At 38.0% G+C, this 16,630-nt stretch overlaps 1 protein-coding gene across 1 annotated transcript in view; it reads right to left on the bottom strand.

Annotated features, from left to right (window-relative positions):
• Window positions 1-16,630, bottom strand: part of DEUP1 (deuterosome assembly protein 1) — an 82,059-nt gene that overhangs the window by 30,487 nt on the left and 34,942 nt on the right. The window contains exons 7-9 of the mRNA XM_088017795.1: window positions 15,908-16,150; window positions 7,861-8,006; window positions 4,575-4,680 (exon numbers count right to left, since the gene is read on the bottom strand). Of these exons, the coding sequence (XP_087873921.1) occupies window positions 4,575-4,680; window positions 7,861-8,006; window positions 15,908-16,150 (495 nt within the window). The remainder of the gene's footprint in view (window positions 1-4,574; window positions 4,681-7,860; window positions 8,007-15,907; window positions 16,151-16,630) is intronic.

Genomic DNA, 16,630 nt, shown 5'->3' with positions numbered 1-16,630 from the left:
TTGGCAGGCCCCTCTTTACCCTCCTTTTCTGATCAATGCTGAATTAAAAACAGATACTTACAATAAGTGACTCATTTAACTTTTTTCCTTTCAAATTCAAAATTCCATTTCTCACTTCTATTTTCTATTGTATGCAAATCATCATTTACTACTGATGCTACTTTGATAACTACTTTGACAGGAAGGTGAAGAAAATATTATCAAGCACTTACCTCCCAGCATAACTGAGGGATACTTAGGATACAAAAACTGCACGTAATTATCGTAGACAGTTTGGTGAATTTGGACATACACTCATGTTACTATCACCACAATCAATATAATAAGCATACCCATTACCTCCAAAAGTTTGTGTTCCCTTTTTTGCTTTAAATTTTTTTGTGTGTGTGGTAAGAACACTTAGCATGGGATCTACCCTCTTAAAATTTTAAGTGCATAATTCCTTACTGTCAACTATAGACACTGTTCTAGAACTTTATACCTGTCAAACGACCACTGCAGAATGTGTGGTGGAAGAGCCTTAAACCCACTACCCAGAGGCGGACGGACCAAGCATGTTTTTAGGGAGATAAAACTGGCCTAGAAAGGTTAAGTGATTTGCTCAAGGTCATAAAGCTATTAACTGGCAGAGGCTGGGACTAGAACCTAGGACTCTTAGCTTTAAATTCAGTGCCTTTTTGACTAAATTGTATGTACTGTTTATGACTAAACACTATGTTTTTCAGTATCATGTTGTAATAAATTTCAAACTTAATGTGTGTCTGAAAATGCATCACCTCCCACCCCTTAAGCCTGTGGAGTCTCTTGTTCTTAACCAGGTTAGGCCTCCCCTGTCAGCAGCCTCTGGATCACCTTGGGCCCCTCCCTACCCTTGTCATGCCAAATGCAGTCAGGCAGCAAATTCTGTCCCTTGCACTTCAACTTCTTCTAAATCTCTCCTGTGCTCTCCATGTCTATTACTACTGTCTTGGTCCAGCCTCTTACCACATTTCTAGAAATCATTCACCGTCTCTAATTCTTGAGATTTGGAGATAAAGTAAACAGTCAGCAATCTCAAGAAAATCATAGTCCATTGGGGGAAACAAAAATCAACAGTTACAACACAGAGTAGCAATCAACATCAGTGGTATGTGGTGGAGGGTGCTTAACCCAGCCTGGGGATGTCAGGATGGGCTTCCTGGGAGGTGGGGGACCATCAGACAAATACTGAAGGATGAATGGAAGCCAGATGGAAGGCAGGGATGGAGAAGGACCCAGGGTAAAGAGTGTAGGGAAGACTCTGGGGGCGAGAGAACGCACGCCCAGCGAAGCAAGACGAGTCTCGGGTGGCCAGGGCCGGTGTGTTGTGAGAAATAAGGTTGGAGAGTTTAACGGAGCCCATCCACAAAGAGATTTATATGAATTTCCCCAGGGCACTTACTTCTACAATTGATTTTTTTTTCATTTCATCTTTAAAGATTTCAGGATCTATCTGTAAAAGAATAAGGGCACTCTTTCTTTTTTTAACATAGCCAGAATACCAATATAAGATCTTAAAAATATTAGCAATTCCTCAATATCATCAAATATCCAGGAAGTATTCAAATTTAAAAATGTATCAGGACTGTAATGAATGTTTTTTGTTTATCTGAATTGGGATCTAAATATGGGGACTGGCTCATATCTTTATAAAGCCCCTCTTTTGTGTGTGTTTGTGTGTGTTCTACGTAGTCTACATACATCATCTCATTTAATCCCTGCAACTGTTCTCTTCTTTGCGGAATGAGAAGTTAAGTACATAACTTTTCACAGTCACATTCCTGGTGATAGGCAGTCTGATTCCAAGCCCTTACCCACCGTGCTATTAACCCCTATGAGCCGAACCCTGGAAGGTTGTTCACACAGTGGAAAAAGCTAGCGTGGGATGACCTAATGTGGAAAGGATGCATGTCCAGAAGGAAAACCTGATTTGTCCTCAGCTCTATACCACAACCCCTCAGGTGATTCTATTCCTATTATTAATATTTTTGGAGTTTCAGAGTTGGGGGGGTGCCTGGGTGACTCAGTCGGTTAAGCATCTGACTTGATTTTGACTCAGGTCATGATATCAGGGTCTTGAGATCGAGCCCCATGTTAGGCTCTGCACTGGGCATGGAGCCTGCTTAAGATTCTCTTTCTCCCTCTCCCCCTGCCCCTTTAAAAAAAAAAGTTTCAGAGTTGGACATGACCTTAGGGGTCTCATAGTCCAACACCAACCCCATCACTGAACAGATGAGAGAGAGAGAGAGGAAAAAAAAAAAAAGACTCCCAGAGAAGGGAATGGACTGGGCCCAAGTTATCCAGCTCCTAAGAGCAAAAGAGAAGACTGGGAGAGAGGAGTACAAATATCCTCACCCTGAGGACAGTGTTACAAGTCTCCTTTCATCTCCAGTCTTCTCTCTCTCATTTTTTTCTTTACAATTTATTTGATGAAACAACAGCGTTCTTCTGTGGTTTGTCCCAGTTTGGATTTTGCTGATTGCATCCCTGTTGTGTAGTTAACATGTTCCCTTAAAATGGAACTTTCAAAATGTAAAGAAAATGAATATACTATTATGAAAAAGGAGTAAACTGTTTTTATTATTTTCAGAGCATTTAGATATTAAAACAACACACTCTACTGCAAAGCTTCCCTCTAAATGAGATTAATTTATCGAGCTCTAAATGACTTTTGGCTTTATTAAAAATGCCAATTTTATCATGAAGTACATGACAAAAATAGTTCTACACTGAAAAAGAGAAAAAAATAAAACACTTGCAAGATTCCTAATACATGGTTCTTGTTGCTTTTATTACAAGAGAACGAAAATACTCTCCACAAACACTTCCTGGGAGCTAAAGCTATTTATATACAATTCATTTGTTACCTTTTCTGCACAGCAGTGCATTACCTAGAGGTCTCTAAGAGCCTATGAAGAGAATTTGTGTCTAGTATTCTCTCCTTCCATATTGAAACTGTGCAATGTCAGTAGATTCCTTATTATTCAAAGTGTTACTGAGTCTATGAGGTTAAGAATGGTGCTCTCTCTCTCTCATTCTCTCTCTCAAATAAATAAAATCTTAAAAAAAAAAAGAATGGTGTAACTATACTTTAGGTGGCCTTAATCAACCTTTGTATCATAATGCCTTTATTGGGGATACCAGCAAAGAAACAGTTTTTTAAAGTTATATGTTTAAATAGCAGTGAAATCATTTTCATGGGATCATGTGAAAAACAAAAGGAAAATGATCATTAATTCATAACAACTTTTCTACACCTAATTTAAAGCTACCTGACAGTCAACTCTGTGGGAGACAGGATTTGTCTTTTGCATCACTGCATTTCCTACAGAAACAAGCAGAATAGCCGTAGTCCTAATATATGCTCAATAAATATATGTTGACTTTATACAAACGGCCACTGAATTTATGAGCCGATACAATTATGGGAGACCTTCACCTTGATATTGATTCATTTGTTCTCCAAATACTTATTTTCACTTTTGTATGTCAGACGCTGTGCTGGGATAGGTGATGATTGGAAGCCATGCCCAGGTTTTCCCTACTTTTAACAATGGTTTAGATCATATAGCATTGAATATTTAGGTGTGATCCTCAAACCTAAAGACCAGAGACGTGGGTAGTAGCCATGGTGAGCTCGTGGAAAGGAAGCCCCTACTGGATTTTGCTAGAGGGAGAAGAGAATATACTTTTTGTAGAGAGTTGAAAACCACAGTTTTTCTAGGACAGGGCCCAGGTTTATTCATCCTTGTGTTCCTAGGTCCTGGCAGATTACGTGGCATGGGTTAGGTGCTCAGTGACAAAAGGTAACCAATAACAGTAGCAGCCTTCACTCACTAGGCGCCTCCTCTGAGCTAGGCAGGCCCTGTTCTAAGCTCTTTACATGTGTTTTTTAAATGGATTTTAACTTAAGGGAAGAGTATGAGCTCTGGAGTCAGATTGCCTGGATCTGAACCTGACCTCTGCTGCCCGGTAGCTGTGTAATATTGGGGGAAATTACCCAACTTCTCTGTGCCTTAATGTCCTCAAATGTAAAAAAAAAAAGATAATATTAGTACCTACCTTATAAAGTGGTTGTGAGGAATCAATGAGCTGAGATTTGTTAGGCCCTCAGAGAGCCCCTCCTGGCCCATGGGGAGTGTTATTTAAGTAGCAGGGTTATTGGTATCCCCTTTAAGCCTCATCACAGTTGTATGAGGCAAGTGCTAAGGATCCCACCCCCATCCTAGAAATGAGTCTGAGCAACTTGCACAGGCAACTTCCCCGAGCTTAGGTACCTCCTAGACGGTTGGAGGCCTGAATCTGGGCTCTCATACTTCTCGCCATAAGGTACTTGCAGTGAAGCCAGAGTCTCCCAATGGCACAATGAAGACCTAAGGTTTGTGTTTGTTACAGCATCACGCAGAAAAATGTCAGAATTAGCAGCCTGGTAGGTTATTATCTTAGGGGAAAATACAGAAGGGAAAAGAAGGGAATGAGAAGGAAGGTTTTTTCCCCCTTTTGTGTTCAGGGACTTCAGATCTGCCTGGAAGAATGAAGCCCATTATTTTCCATACCTTGTTCAATTCTTTTTCATGATTTGGTTGATCTAGGGTCACTGAAAACAGCTCTTTCCTTTTCCTTTCTGGTTCTTTAGTAGAAGGTGAATAAGATGATTCAAGTCTACAAATTAAATAATGTGAATAAAAATTAACCTTAACTTGGTAAACTCTCATGATTATATTGTTAATTTACACTATTGTAGGTTGCAGAGATAGATTATTACTTTATTGGAAACATTTGTAGTTCCAGATTGCAAATTCTAATACATTCAGATCCCCTAAGTAGTTACATATTTAACTGAGTGCAAACGGTTTGAGTGAAAAACAAAAGGTAGCAATTAATATGGAATTTCAATTATGTCTTGAAAATTGGCAGAATACTGGGTTTGCATATGTAGATAAGATTTTTATATAAGACTGTTTCCTATAATAAGATAGCTTGGGAACCCCTTAAAAAAAAAGGAAACACATCTAACTTGCTTGTACATCATGGAAAGGAACCATGTCAGGAGAAGTCTGAGGGGAGCAACTACTCCATAAAAGTGACCCAAAGTGACTAAATCTGACAGTCTACCCAGAGAAAGCTCAAATACATCTGTTCTTTGGCTGCTTAATTTATAAAATGGAATTGCCAGCACATATGGATACCAGAGGGGAAAAGCAGAAACTAGTATAAAAGGTACAATTTCTATAGGAAGTTTGGAGAAGTACAAGCAGGTTCACTTCTAGATCAGGAAAGCTGATAAATGAAAAATCATTAAAACAGAAAATAAAGATAGCCAGGCAAGGACAGTAGCATGCTGTCAAGCATTCTATTGCTTGACTAATCTAGTCAAGTCTGGCGTTTTGAAGAATGTGTCTACCTATAAGTGAATACAAGTTCAGATTTCCAAAGAACTTTTTAAAAGGTTCCATAAATCACAAACTTAAACCACACAAAACAAAATCTGAGCAATGATAGAGAAATAACTGATGTAAACATTGAAAATAAAGGGATCTCTTAAAAGGTGTAAATTTATAGTGATATCTCGAGGTACTTGTATCTAGACCGGGTGGCCTTTCTTCTGATTATCAAATATATGTGTTAACTGTAGAAAACAGAGTGTATCAGAGTATATGCTGCTATAATGTTATCATCGAGAAAAAGCATTGTTGGCACTTTTGTGTATATTAATTGTCTTTTTTTCTATGTATGTGTGTATAAATACATACATGTTTTCCATACAGTTAGAATGTACAACACACATTATTTTTCAGCCCACTTTTGTTTCCTATTCAGTAATATAGTGTGAGCATTGTATCCAATATTCTCCTCCAACATTATTTCAGAATCAGTCTTAAATTTTTCTTATTTGCTTTTATTTGAAAGGGGTGAAAAATGACATTTCCTATTTTTAAATTCTTCCTAAGCAATTTCAGGGAGTGGAATGCTGAACTGATTGGGAAAAAACAAAACAACAACAACAACAAAAAAACAACCTCATGATTGTCTCATAAATTTCACTGAGCGACTGGAACAAATGTCAAACATCAATGTGGACAAGTTCAAAGGAGAAAATAATTATGCTAATATAACATGCTAATAATAATATATAAAGGAATTATCATTTGTCATGTAGGAAAGGAGTTTTGGAATTATTTTTAGTAACTCTCAGAATGTATCAGCCCAAGGTGCTTCTGTAGCTAAAGAAAAAGGAAAAGGAAAAGCTAACAAAATCTTAGCATTATTGAGAAAGGTTCTGAAAATGAATAAAAGCATTACTATGCTACGTGTATAAAACTGCACTTAGGAGCCTGGGCTACTTCACCTTAATACAACTGGAAAGAAGAAACAGAGTCCAAAGAAAAGAAATCCAACCAGTAAAGAGGCTAGAATCACCTTCATATGAGAACAAACCAAAAGGATGAGAAACTTTCAATGGGAAAGAAGAAGGCTAAGAAGACTAGGCCCAAAGTCTGAAATACAATGGAAGCTATGAAATGATAAATTATCTGTCTTTCCATCAGATCTCAGAATAGAAGAACTGAGGAATACCCTCCAAATAAGAAAACTACAGTTTGGAGACCAAAACAGACACCAACTTAAATAAAGAATGGCATTAGGCACAACAACAGAATTGTATTGGCCAAATATGTGAATAACTGTGAGATTTTAGATGAAGTCATGTCTTGAAGGAAAGTTGGCAAGGTCTGGAATTTAGCACTGGCCTGGTGAGACAGATCCACAGAAAGTACTACAATGCTCTTCCATAAAACCACAGCTACACATGGCGTGAAAGGTTTGCTTTTCTAGGATATTTCTTATGTTCTTAGGCATATACATCCTTAGTACAAAGGCATTTCTCATCAACTCACCACACTGGCGCCTCATATTTTCCCAATGGATTTATTAATCATCATTGATGATGATCTATAGCTTGCATATGGAGCACTCTATAATGCTGACTGGCTAATAGGCATTCTACTGTCCTTTGTGAGACATAAGATAGGTCATTTTTAGGAAGCTAAATTTGCCATTTGTTTAAGTGTAGAGCTCAAAAAAATTCGAGCAGGTCCTACAACTTTAAAGAAATAATCATTGCCTTTAAAACAAGGTAATCATCTTTCAACAAAATATCCCTTACCACTTGGTTAGTCAGTTTTTAAAATCCTATCATTGGCCGAAGGATTCAAGTTCCAACGAGAATTTGAACAGCAATGAATGGTTCGAACAGTCAGACTTTCTACTCACAAGCATAAATATTTCATAATCCTTAGCAGTTCCATTTCCCTTGTGGTTCTGGAATACACAATATCTGTCTGATTTTTAAAAGAGGAAAAAAATCTGTTCTAACAAAACCCTTAATGGAACTGACAAGGTAGTGAGTATGGAGACCAAAAGAAATACAACATTTACAAGTGAAAAAGTTAGTAACAGGTTTATAGACAATCAAAATAAAAGCATTTGAAAATATGGAATAAATCTTATTTATCAATATATACAATTAAATATCAGCTCTATACTACTTTTTTTTTACAATATCCTGAAAAATAAAAGTTCCAAGAAAATATCTGACTCACTGTGATACATAAGTATCCATAAGTCAGAATATGATACAATTACCTAGGTAAGTAAACATTCATTTTGAAGATGAAATAATCATGGATTTTATTTTTAATACCAAATGTTATCCAATAATTAACAGCATGTTAATACAAAACACATAGACTTTTAATTCTAGTTTTAAATATAAAACTCTTAAGATATTCAGACATCGTGTCTTGAACCGTTTCTCTCAGGCTGCTGAGAATAAGAATATACCTTTTTTTACTTTCTTGAGTATTTTGGCACTCTCCTATTTTTAATAATTCTCTGTGCAGCTGCAATCGTTCCATTTCTATAATTCTCAAGAGATCATCACGTGACTGTAACTCACTTTTCACCTCTGAGAGTCCTGCTTCCATGGCCTACATAAAAACATCAAACAGGTCCAGGGCTCACATTTGGATATCATGATTACAATATATTTAAAAACATTTAACCTCTATGAACCAGCCTAATTCCAGATTAACTGGTGTCGAGTCCTTGGTTGGCTCTGTCTTACAGAATTTCATTCCTTCATTCATTTACTCAACAAATATTTGCTGAGTCCTCATTATGTGCTCAACGCTGAAGTTATAGACATAGACTCTGTTCTCAGCAGGCTTATAGTCTAGTGATAAGGAGTAATCATTAATCACACAAATCCGGGCACACTGTATGTAAATCTGAGGGAATCATAAATGTATGTAAAAAATATTAGTGTAAAATTTGGATTAATGCCAATAATGCCCAACTTAAAGACAACAGCCAAGAAGAATTTAATTTCAAAGCTGGCCTGCACAGTGAGTTATAAACCGTGGTCTACCGCTCCACTGTTGCCCAGTAATAGCCCTACTTTATCTGGCAACTAGAAACACCAGCAATCCTGTGAATCCAGTGTTTTATTCTGTTGATAAGAGGCTTGCGCAAGTTTAAAAAGCTGTTGGGAAGGGTCCAGGCAGGAGAGAGGAGGAGTAACAGTAATGGTGTTGGTTCCTGGGAAGGTAGGTGGAGTGGATCCCAAGGCCCAAGTGGAAGAATTGCCTAAAGCAAAAGGAAAGAAGGAAGGAAGATGGAATGTAGACAAGTATATGCAACTGGATATGGAGAGAGAAGACAGCAGCTCTCTGTTGGCTTCTATTTTCCTTGTGAAATAAAAAGATGTCACTAGAAGGAGAAGGGGAGATGGGGGCAAGGGAATGATTTTTTTTAGAGATTTTATTTATTTGAGAGAGAGGGAGAGAGAGAGCGTGCATGGGGGCCGGGTTGGGGAAAGAGGGGCAGAGGAAGAAGCAGACTCCCTGCTGAGTGGGAGCCTGATGCAGGCTTGATCCCGGACCCTGGGATCATGACCCGAGCCGAAGGCAGAGCTTAACTGACTGAGTCACCCAGGTGTGCCCATGAGAGTGGTTTTTAAGAGTGGAGGAGGTTTGAAATGGCCTGCAGTGAAATGGGAGAATCAGCTGATTGGAGCAACAGAAGAGGATTCCTGGCAGTGTTGAGTACTCATTTGAGATTTGTGACCATGACCCGATGAGTGATTTTCTCCAGCAGTATTTGGCTCTTCTCTGGGAGAGAGGTTATGGCAGAGTCCTTTCAAATCATCGGGTTTCTTCTACTGACTTATGGCAGGGAAACTAATATTTATTAAGTGTACCTGACCCAGGTCATCAAATCCATTGCCACTTTTAGTAGATGAGAAAATTGAGGGCCAGACTTGGTCCAGAGTCACAGAGCTTACAAGTGGCAGATTTTAGAAAAGACAAATCCAGGTCTTTTGGAACATTCAAAATGCAAAAATAATTTGTTTCATGCAACATTAGTGAAACAGCCCTGTAGTTTATTGGCAAAGACAGGGTGGGGTGTTACGAGGGTAGGAGGTTTCTCTACTAATAAAGGCTGTAGGAAACACTACAGACATCTTTAAAAATCATTTGTTCAATAACTCTGTATATATCAATAACAGATTTATATATAATCCACATACCATAATATTCACCCATTTATAGGATATAATTCGGTGGACTTAGTATGTTCACGAAGTTGTGCAGGCATCACTACTAATTCCAGAACATTTTCATCACAACCAAAATAAACCCAATACCCATCAGTAGTCACTTCCCATTTTCCCTCCCCCTAGTCCCTGGCAACCACGAATGTACATTCTGTCTCTATGGAACTACCCATTCTGGACATAGTCTTTGCGACTGGCTTCTTTCACTCAGCATAATGCTTTCGAGGTTCATCCATGTTACAGCATGGATCAATATTTTATTCCTTTTTGGTGATGGATAATATTTAATTGTATGAATATACCACACTTTTGTTTATTAGTTCATCAGTTGCTGGACATTTGATGTTTCTTCTTTTTGGCCATTATGAATAACACTGCTCTAAAATTTCATGTACAAGCTTTGGGCATATGTTTTCTTATTCATTAATTCTTACCCCAAAATTCACAGAGCCTAGAAATATAATTATGCAGACAGTATAGGACATATGGGTTCCCAGAGAAACTTTTCTTTTTTTAACCAAAGCCTTAAATTTATACATTTTCCAGGAGACCTAGAGACCTGGATTTGGGGAAGGACCTTGCTGTGATACTTTAGCCCCAGAAGTTCCTGGGCTGACTTGGAAATAAGAGGATAAATACATTCCAATAGGTGATTTAATAAACTTGTTTGGATGAAGGTGTGTTTGGATAAAGTCCCTGTTTCAAACAGTGGAGGTTTTTCAGATGAGCCTAAAATTTCAAAATAAACAAAAGAAATGTGAAACAATAGATTCGCAAGTAGAAAAACAAATTGACTTGATGTGAATGTCATCCATTACTTTGGCCAATTGAAGAAGGCACCATGTGGGTTCTCTGCCTTGCAAATTTGCCCCCACTTGAAGCTGCATGTGGGCAACTAGGTCTTCCTTCACTCAGGGAAGGGGAGAGTAAGAAGGACCTAGCTTCGGGCCAATTTGAAATGCAGAGTCACCATGGACTAGGGTTAATTAAAATTCTGTAAAATATGATAATAATAGTTTATTTCTTTACTGTCATTAGAAAAGAATACCTATAAGACTGATATTTGGAGATACCATGTCACTAAGGAAAAAAAAGCTTATTTGTGATCTAGCTACCCCGGTAAGAGAATTTATGTCAAAATTGAAACTTTTCATAATATAAATCAATAATAATGATTTGACACGTTTTTCTAACATGAATGAATATACAAAATATTTTAATTATAATTGACAGAATTATGTAAATTGACTATAAAAGTATGAGAAAAGAAGCTTTGTTGATATAGATAAATTGAGAGTTGTTTTTTGACTTATGCAATATCCCTTTGAATTCAATGTTAATAATACTGAGTTGACACAGAATTAGTGAATTTGTTTAACTTAGATGTAGCTTTAAAATTGGCAAGCTTTTGCATAAAAGCCAAATTAATTATTTGTCACTGTGGATGCAAATATTTAGGAAAGTGACTCTGTGGTACCTGATTCAGTGACTAAAACACTCTCAAGTTTGTTTGGAACAACTTAGGTACATAAACCTACCTTTTTTTAAAAACTCGACCCCCAACATGGGGCTCGAATTCACAACCTCAAGATCGAGAGTTGCATATGCTCTACCGACTGAGCCAACCAGGAGCCCCTGTAAATCTACTTTTTTTAAACTGTAAATTTTATGACATCTAAACACAGGTCAAGTATTTCCAGTGACTACTTGGCTTCCAAATTGGGAGATATGTGGTAAGTGTAAATACACACCAGACTTTGAGGACTTAGTATGAAAAGAAATGGAAAATATCTCATTATTTCATTAATAACTTTTTACATTGATTGTATGTTGAAATGATAACACTTTAGATATGTGATGGATTGAGTAAAATATATTACTATTATGTATTAATTTCACCCATGTCTTCTGACTTCTTTTGATGTGGTTACTAGAAAAATTTAAATTGTATCTATGGCTTGCATTATATTTCACTGCACAGTGTGGCTCTAGTACCTTACTGACCTATTAACAAGCAAACAAAAAGGTCAATTTCGGGGGGCAGAGGTATTAGAAAAATGCAGAACAATTTCTTTTTGTCATTAACCTCCAATGGGAAATGCTGCACATTTAAAACATGTGAGTATAGTATAGCACAGTAAATAAATATGTGCGATGCAATTAATACCTATACTGACACATTTCAGAGTTGTGGAAAGACAAGTGAGATGTGATTCATGTGAAAATCCAGATGCATCTGGCATTCAAGTGTGTTGTAAACTAAAGAGAATTTTATATACAACAAGTGACAGTAATTCAAACTGAAACGGTTGTCTTTTTAAATTCATGTGCAAGATGTGGAGCACTGTCACATGACAGGTTTTTGCAAAAAGAGAAGAGAAACTTCTTTCTAAATATATGCACTGGTTAAGTGATTATTTACCTCCAATGATTCCCATTTGGTAAAATATAAATTTTGTACAAGTTTAAGGCCCATCTGTTTAGTTAGAAATTCACCTGTAAACCTTCAAATCAGCTACCAAATAGTAAATAATTGATATCTTCTTATTCCGCATTTGCTTTAAAGCAAGAGAATGAAACATAGCTCACATTTGGAAATAAAACAGGGAAAAGGCCAAATGAAAGCATTATTTTCAGCATTTGTCTTCTACACACATCAAAAACAAGTAGTGTTTCCTTGGTCATAGAAATCTTATCTGTTAGCTACCTTGAAGTTTCTGAACCAAAGTACTTCTTAAAGATCTTTTCATTAAAGCTTTAACGTATTTTTATGTGTCAAGCATACTCCAGAATAATTTGGTTTGTTTTTTAATACATGTGATTCTTTTGTAAAATATAAAATGGAGATTCTTAGTTTAAATTTAATAATGTTTCTAGATCCAAGAATAACTAAATGATTTTTGTTTGGTGAATACAAATCTGTAAAAATAACTTTGGCAAATATTCTCATAGAAATTGCTATATAAATAAAAATAACAGTCATATTAAGATGTATCATTAACGGGCGCCTGGGTGGCTCAGTTGGTTAAGTGACTGCCTTCGGCTCAGGTCATGATCCTGGAGTCCCGGGATCGAGTCCCGCATCGGGCTCCCTGCTCAGCGGGGAGTCTGCTTCTCCCTCTGACCCTCTTCCCTCTCATGCTCTCTATCTCTCATTCTCTCTCTCTCAAATAAATAAAATCTTTAAAAAAAAAGATGTATCATTAACTATGAAAAACATCATAAAATAGAGTAGAAAACTGGTGAAGAATATGAGTAAAATAATATTTCAAAACTTAAAGCAAGGTTTCTCAACCTCAGCACTATCTATACTTTGGTCTGGATAATTCTTTGTTGTGGGGGTTGTCTTGTGCATTTTAGGATGTGTAATAGTATGTCTGGCCTCTACGCACTAGATGTCAATCACATCCCTTTCCCCTGTTGTGACAATCACAAATATACCCAAGCATCGCCAGGTGTCACTTGGGGAGCAAAGTCACTCCACTAGAGAATCACTGATTTAAAGGAAAGTCGTAACGATTAGGGGCAACTAATACTGTTATTTTATAAACTTTGGTATAAATAACAATAGGAATATTTCACAACTGATTGACTTCTATGAGGAGCTGGGTTTTTATTTTGTTAGTATATATTCAGGAATATTAATAAATTATTATGTATGTTGATATACGTATATATCAGGAAAAGTCAAAGTGGATAACATGGACTTTCCTTAGCCCAGACGAGCTAAGGAGCCTTCTCAGGAGTGCGTGCATGTAAGCCCTTACATGGCGGGAGGATGAGTCATATCCTGTTGGACCTGGGTCAGGAGGGCAAATCGATTAAATGATATTGCTAAAGGACAGGGAAGCCTTGGCCTTCAAGTAGTCTGAGGCCTCTAACCTCCTGCTACACGTTCAGACTCTTTGGTTGCACTTTCTCTCTTCTTATCAGTAGGTGTGCCAGTGTGAGAAGTATTCATTTAAGGCATTCACTTGGAGAGAGGGAAGAGATTATGAACGGGGAATGTTAATTTATTAATGTTTCTCAATGTACACTCTTCCTCTATTGCAACACTCTTTCTTTTAACCAGATTCTCCAACTTCCTTCCTGGAAAAATATAAAAGATAAAGTTCTGAGAAGCAGAAAGATGGGGCTGGTCAAGGAAAGCATGACAGAGAAAGTCAGTCATGCTGCCAAGAGAGGGAAACAGAGGCTCTTTCTAGAATACAGGATAAGAGTAGCCACTTCTGTTTTACAAGTGAGCCAAAGAACCAAAAGCTGAACCTCAGCCTATAAATGAGGATGTTCTTGGATGCTGTAATAGGTCCAAACAAAATTCTTTTGGCGAGATTAAGAGGAACTGATGTTAGTGAAGAAGCTGAGCCTCACCGAAGCATACAAACAGACTTCATAACTGGGCTCACTCATGAAATACGTTTAGGGCAAACTAAAGAGAACAGAACAGAAAATAGATTTCTGGGGACCAGAACCAAAAAGACCTTGAAAAGGGACAAAGAGGACCGACTCCTCAGTCTGTGCTGGATGACCTAAAGCCCAGGGGAGAAAATGTGGGAAAGACCCACAAATACACTCTACTTGCTTATTGATTGTGATTCTGGTGCAGACTCTAGCAGTACAAAGACAGCAGCAGAATGTCTTGAAATAAACGCCAGAGGCATGACCAGTTGTCCCAGGCCCAGGGAGATGGAAAAGGAAGCCCCTGAGAGAAAAATCTCCTCAGAAGCAAGCCCCTCAGAAGCAAGCCCCTGCAAGCCCCTCAGAAGGGACCAGGTAGGCTGACGGGCAAACTGAACACACGGAAGCCACCTGACAGCCTCTCGAGTAGAAGAGTAAGGGCTAGTCTTACTTACGTTATAGCAAAGCTGGAGAAAACACCATCAGTATCTCCCCTATTTCTAGACAATTTGTGGCTTGTTCAGCGCTTAGGATTTGTGGTTTAGCTTGCTTTGTTTGTTTACATCTATATTCTGATTTGTATTAGAATAACACCCCCCTCCCCACATGAAGCTGGATCTGGGGATGGAGGAGTGTCCCTCTCTTAGAAACGCCATGGAAGCGGAGAAGCTGGGAGCCTTGTGTTCGGCCCCCTACAGACATGGAGAAAGAGGAACATGGAGGAGTAGATGTTGGCAGAGAAAGAAATAAAAGAACTAGTCCCATACATAGTGCTGCAGGATGGGAGGACGAGGAGTTGGCAGAAGATGAAAAAATGACCCTGGGAGTTTAAGTGGTAGAAGATCCCGAGGAATACCTTAGAGAAGTGGAAGTCTGCTCAGATAGTGGCCTCCGAAGTATATCTCAGCATGAGGGAGGGACAGAGTAGGACTGAGAATGGGCCAGCTGACATGTTTGAGTTGGTAGAAAAAGGCTGAATGCTTGTAGGTGGGAGATAAGACTAAAACGGGGGATAAAACTATAGAATGTGTCAACTAACTGGGATATCCATGAATAAGAAATATGTATTTAGTAAAGAAATTGGTAATGACCAATTTTGATGTATGCTGTATTACTTTCCTGTGATGCAGAAGTAAACAAGAAAGAGTGAGAAAGATAAAAGAAAGAAAAGAAAGAAAAAGAAAGAAAGAAAGAAAGAAAGAAAGAAAGAAAGAAAGAAAGAAAGAGAGAGAGAGAGAGAGGGAGGGAGGGAGGGAGGGAGGAGGAAAGAAGGAGGAAGGGAGGGAGGAAGGAAGAGACAGACAAGACTGTTGGGTTAAGAAGAAAATTAATGCTTAGAAAAACCAGCAATCGTATTTGCCAACGTAGAGATTACCTAAAAACAGACAAATGAACAAAAAACCCCCGAACTCCAGGCTACTTGGCAAATGATCATGGTAAAGTGAACGGTGATAAATCCCAGGGAGTGACCTCCGTGCCTCTCACTGAGGTAATCAGATTGTTGAACTCTTACTGATCTCCTGGATCTCCAATGCAGGAATCCTGCAAGTCAAGGAGGCCCAGGGTCAGAGAGAATCGTGGGGCCACAGGCGACATGGGGCCAGAGGGCCACAGGTGTTAGGCCCCGGGGTCTGTGAGCACTGTTCTAGCCTGATCATGCATCATTCGATACTGCTGTAGAACTCATGTTCACTCTGGTGGGGAATAGCATCTATGGGATTGCCGAATTTACTCATCAAGTGAGAATTACTTACTAAGAGGAACTAGGAATTGAATTTACACACGGAATAGAAAATTAGCTTTCTAATCCATATACCTGTTCAGTCACGATTTCTACAACTCGTGGACGGTATCAGTTGTAAAATAAAGGATCACCTGGCACTGTCTTTGGTACATCTTCAGTTCTTGTAAGAGCTTCTGATTTTCATCTTGTAACTTATTCCTGCTTAATGCTATTTCACTCACAGCTGACTTTAGTTTTTCAATAATGAACTCATCTCTTTCACTGGCTTCGCAACTGTGATCCGGGTCACACATCAACTGAGGATCTTCCGAGCTGTGGTCTTCTGTGCACTGTTTTTTACCGCTGAGTTGGGTTTGGTAACTTTGTGCCTGTTTCTGAGAAAAATTAAGACTGTGTCGATGAAACGGAGAACATCGTATATAAGCTTCCATAAACAACATTTAAGAATGAGAGAAAAGACTTGGGAGAATTATTTTTCGATATGTTTATAATGGAGCTTCGCTCTTTGTAATTCAGTCTTCTGTTTTTTTCTAAAACCTCAATTTCGGATGATGTAAAGAGAAAATATATTTGTAGAACCTCAGAGCAGACATAGAGTAGGGGAGGGGGCTTAGAGTAGGGAAATCTTATTAAGCAAGAAAAAAATGTTCAGAAGAGGAAAATCGTGGATACAATTACACAATAGTTGAAACAGTCTATAGGATGAAAAATAAACAAAATTAAACAAAGACAGACTGTAGGAAAGAGTTGTCAACACATATAACAAGGGTTAATAATTCTTAAGGTACAAAAACTTCTATACATTCATAAGAAAAAGAGAAACAACACAAAAGAAGAATTGACAAAATTTATAA

This window comes from Eumetopias jubatus, unplaced genomic scaffold (assembly GCF_037043125.1).
Source record: "Eumetopias jubatus isolate StellerSeaLion01/CBP00866 unplaced genomic scaffold, mEumJub1_p1.0 scaffold_13, whole genome shotgun sequence".
NCBI lineage: Eukaryota > Metazoa > Chordata > Mammalia > Carnivora > Otariidae > Eumetopias > Eumetopias jubatus.
Note: the sequence above shows the minus strand (reverse complement) of the source record. Positions and strands in the feature narration are given on the sequence as shown.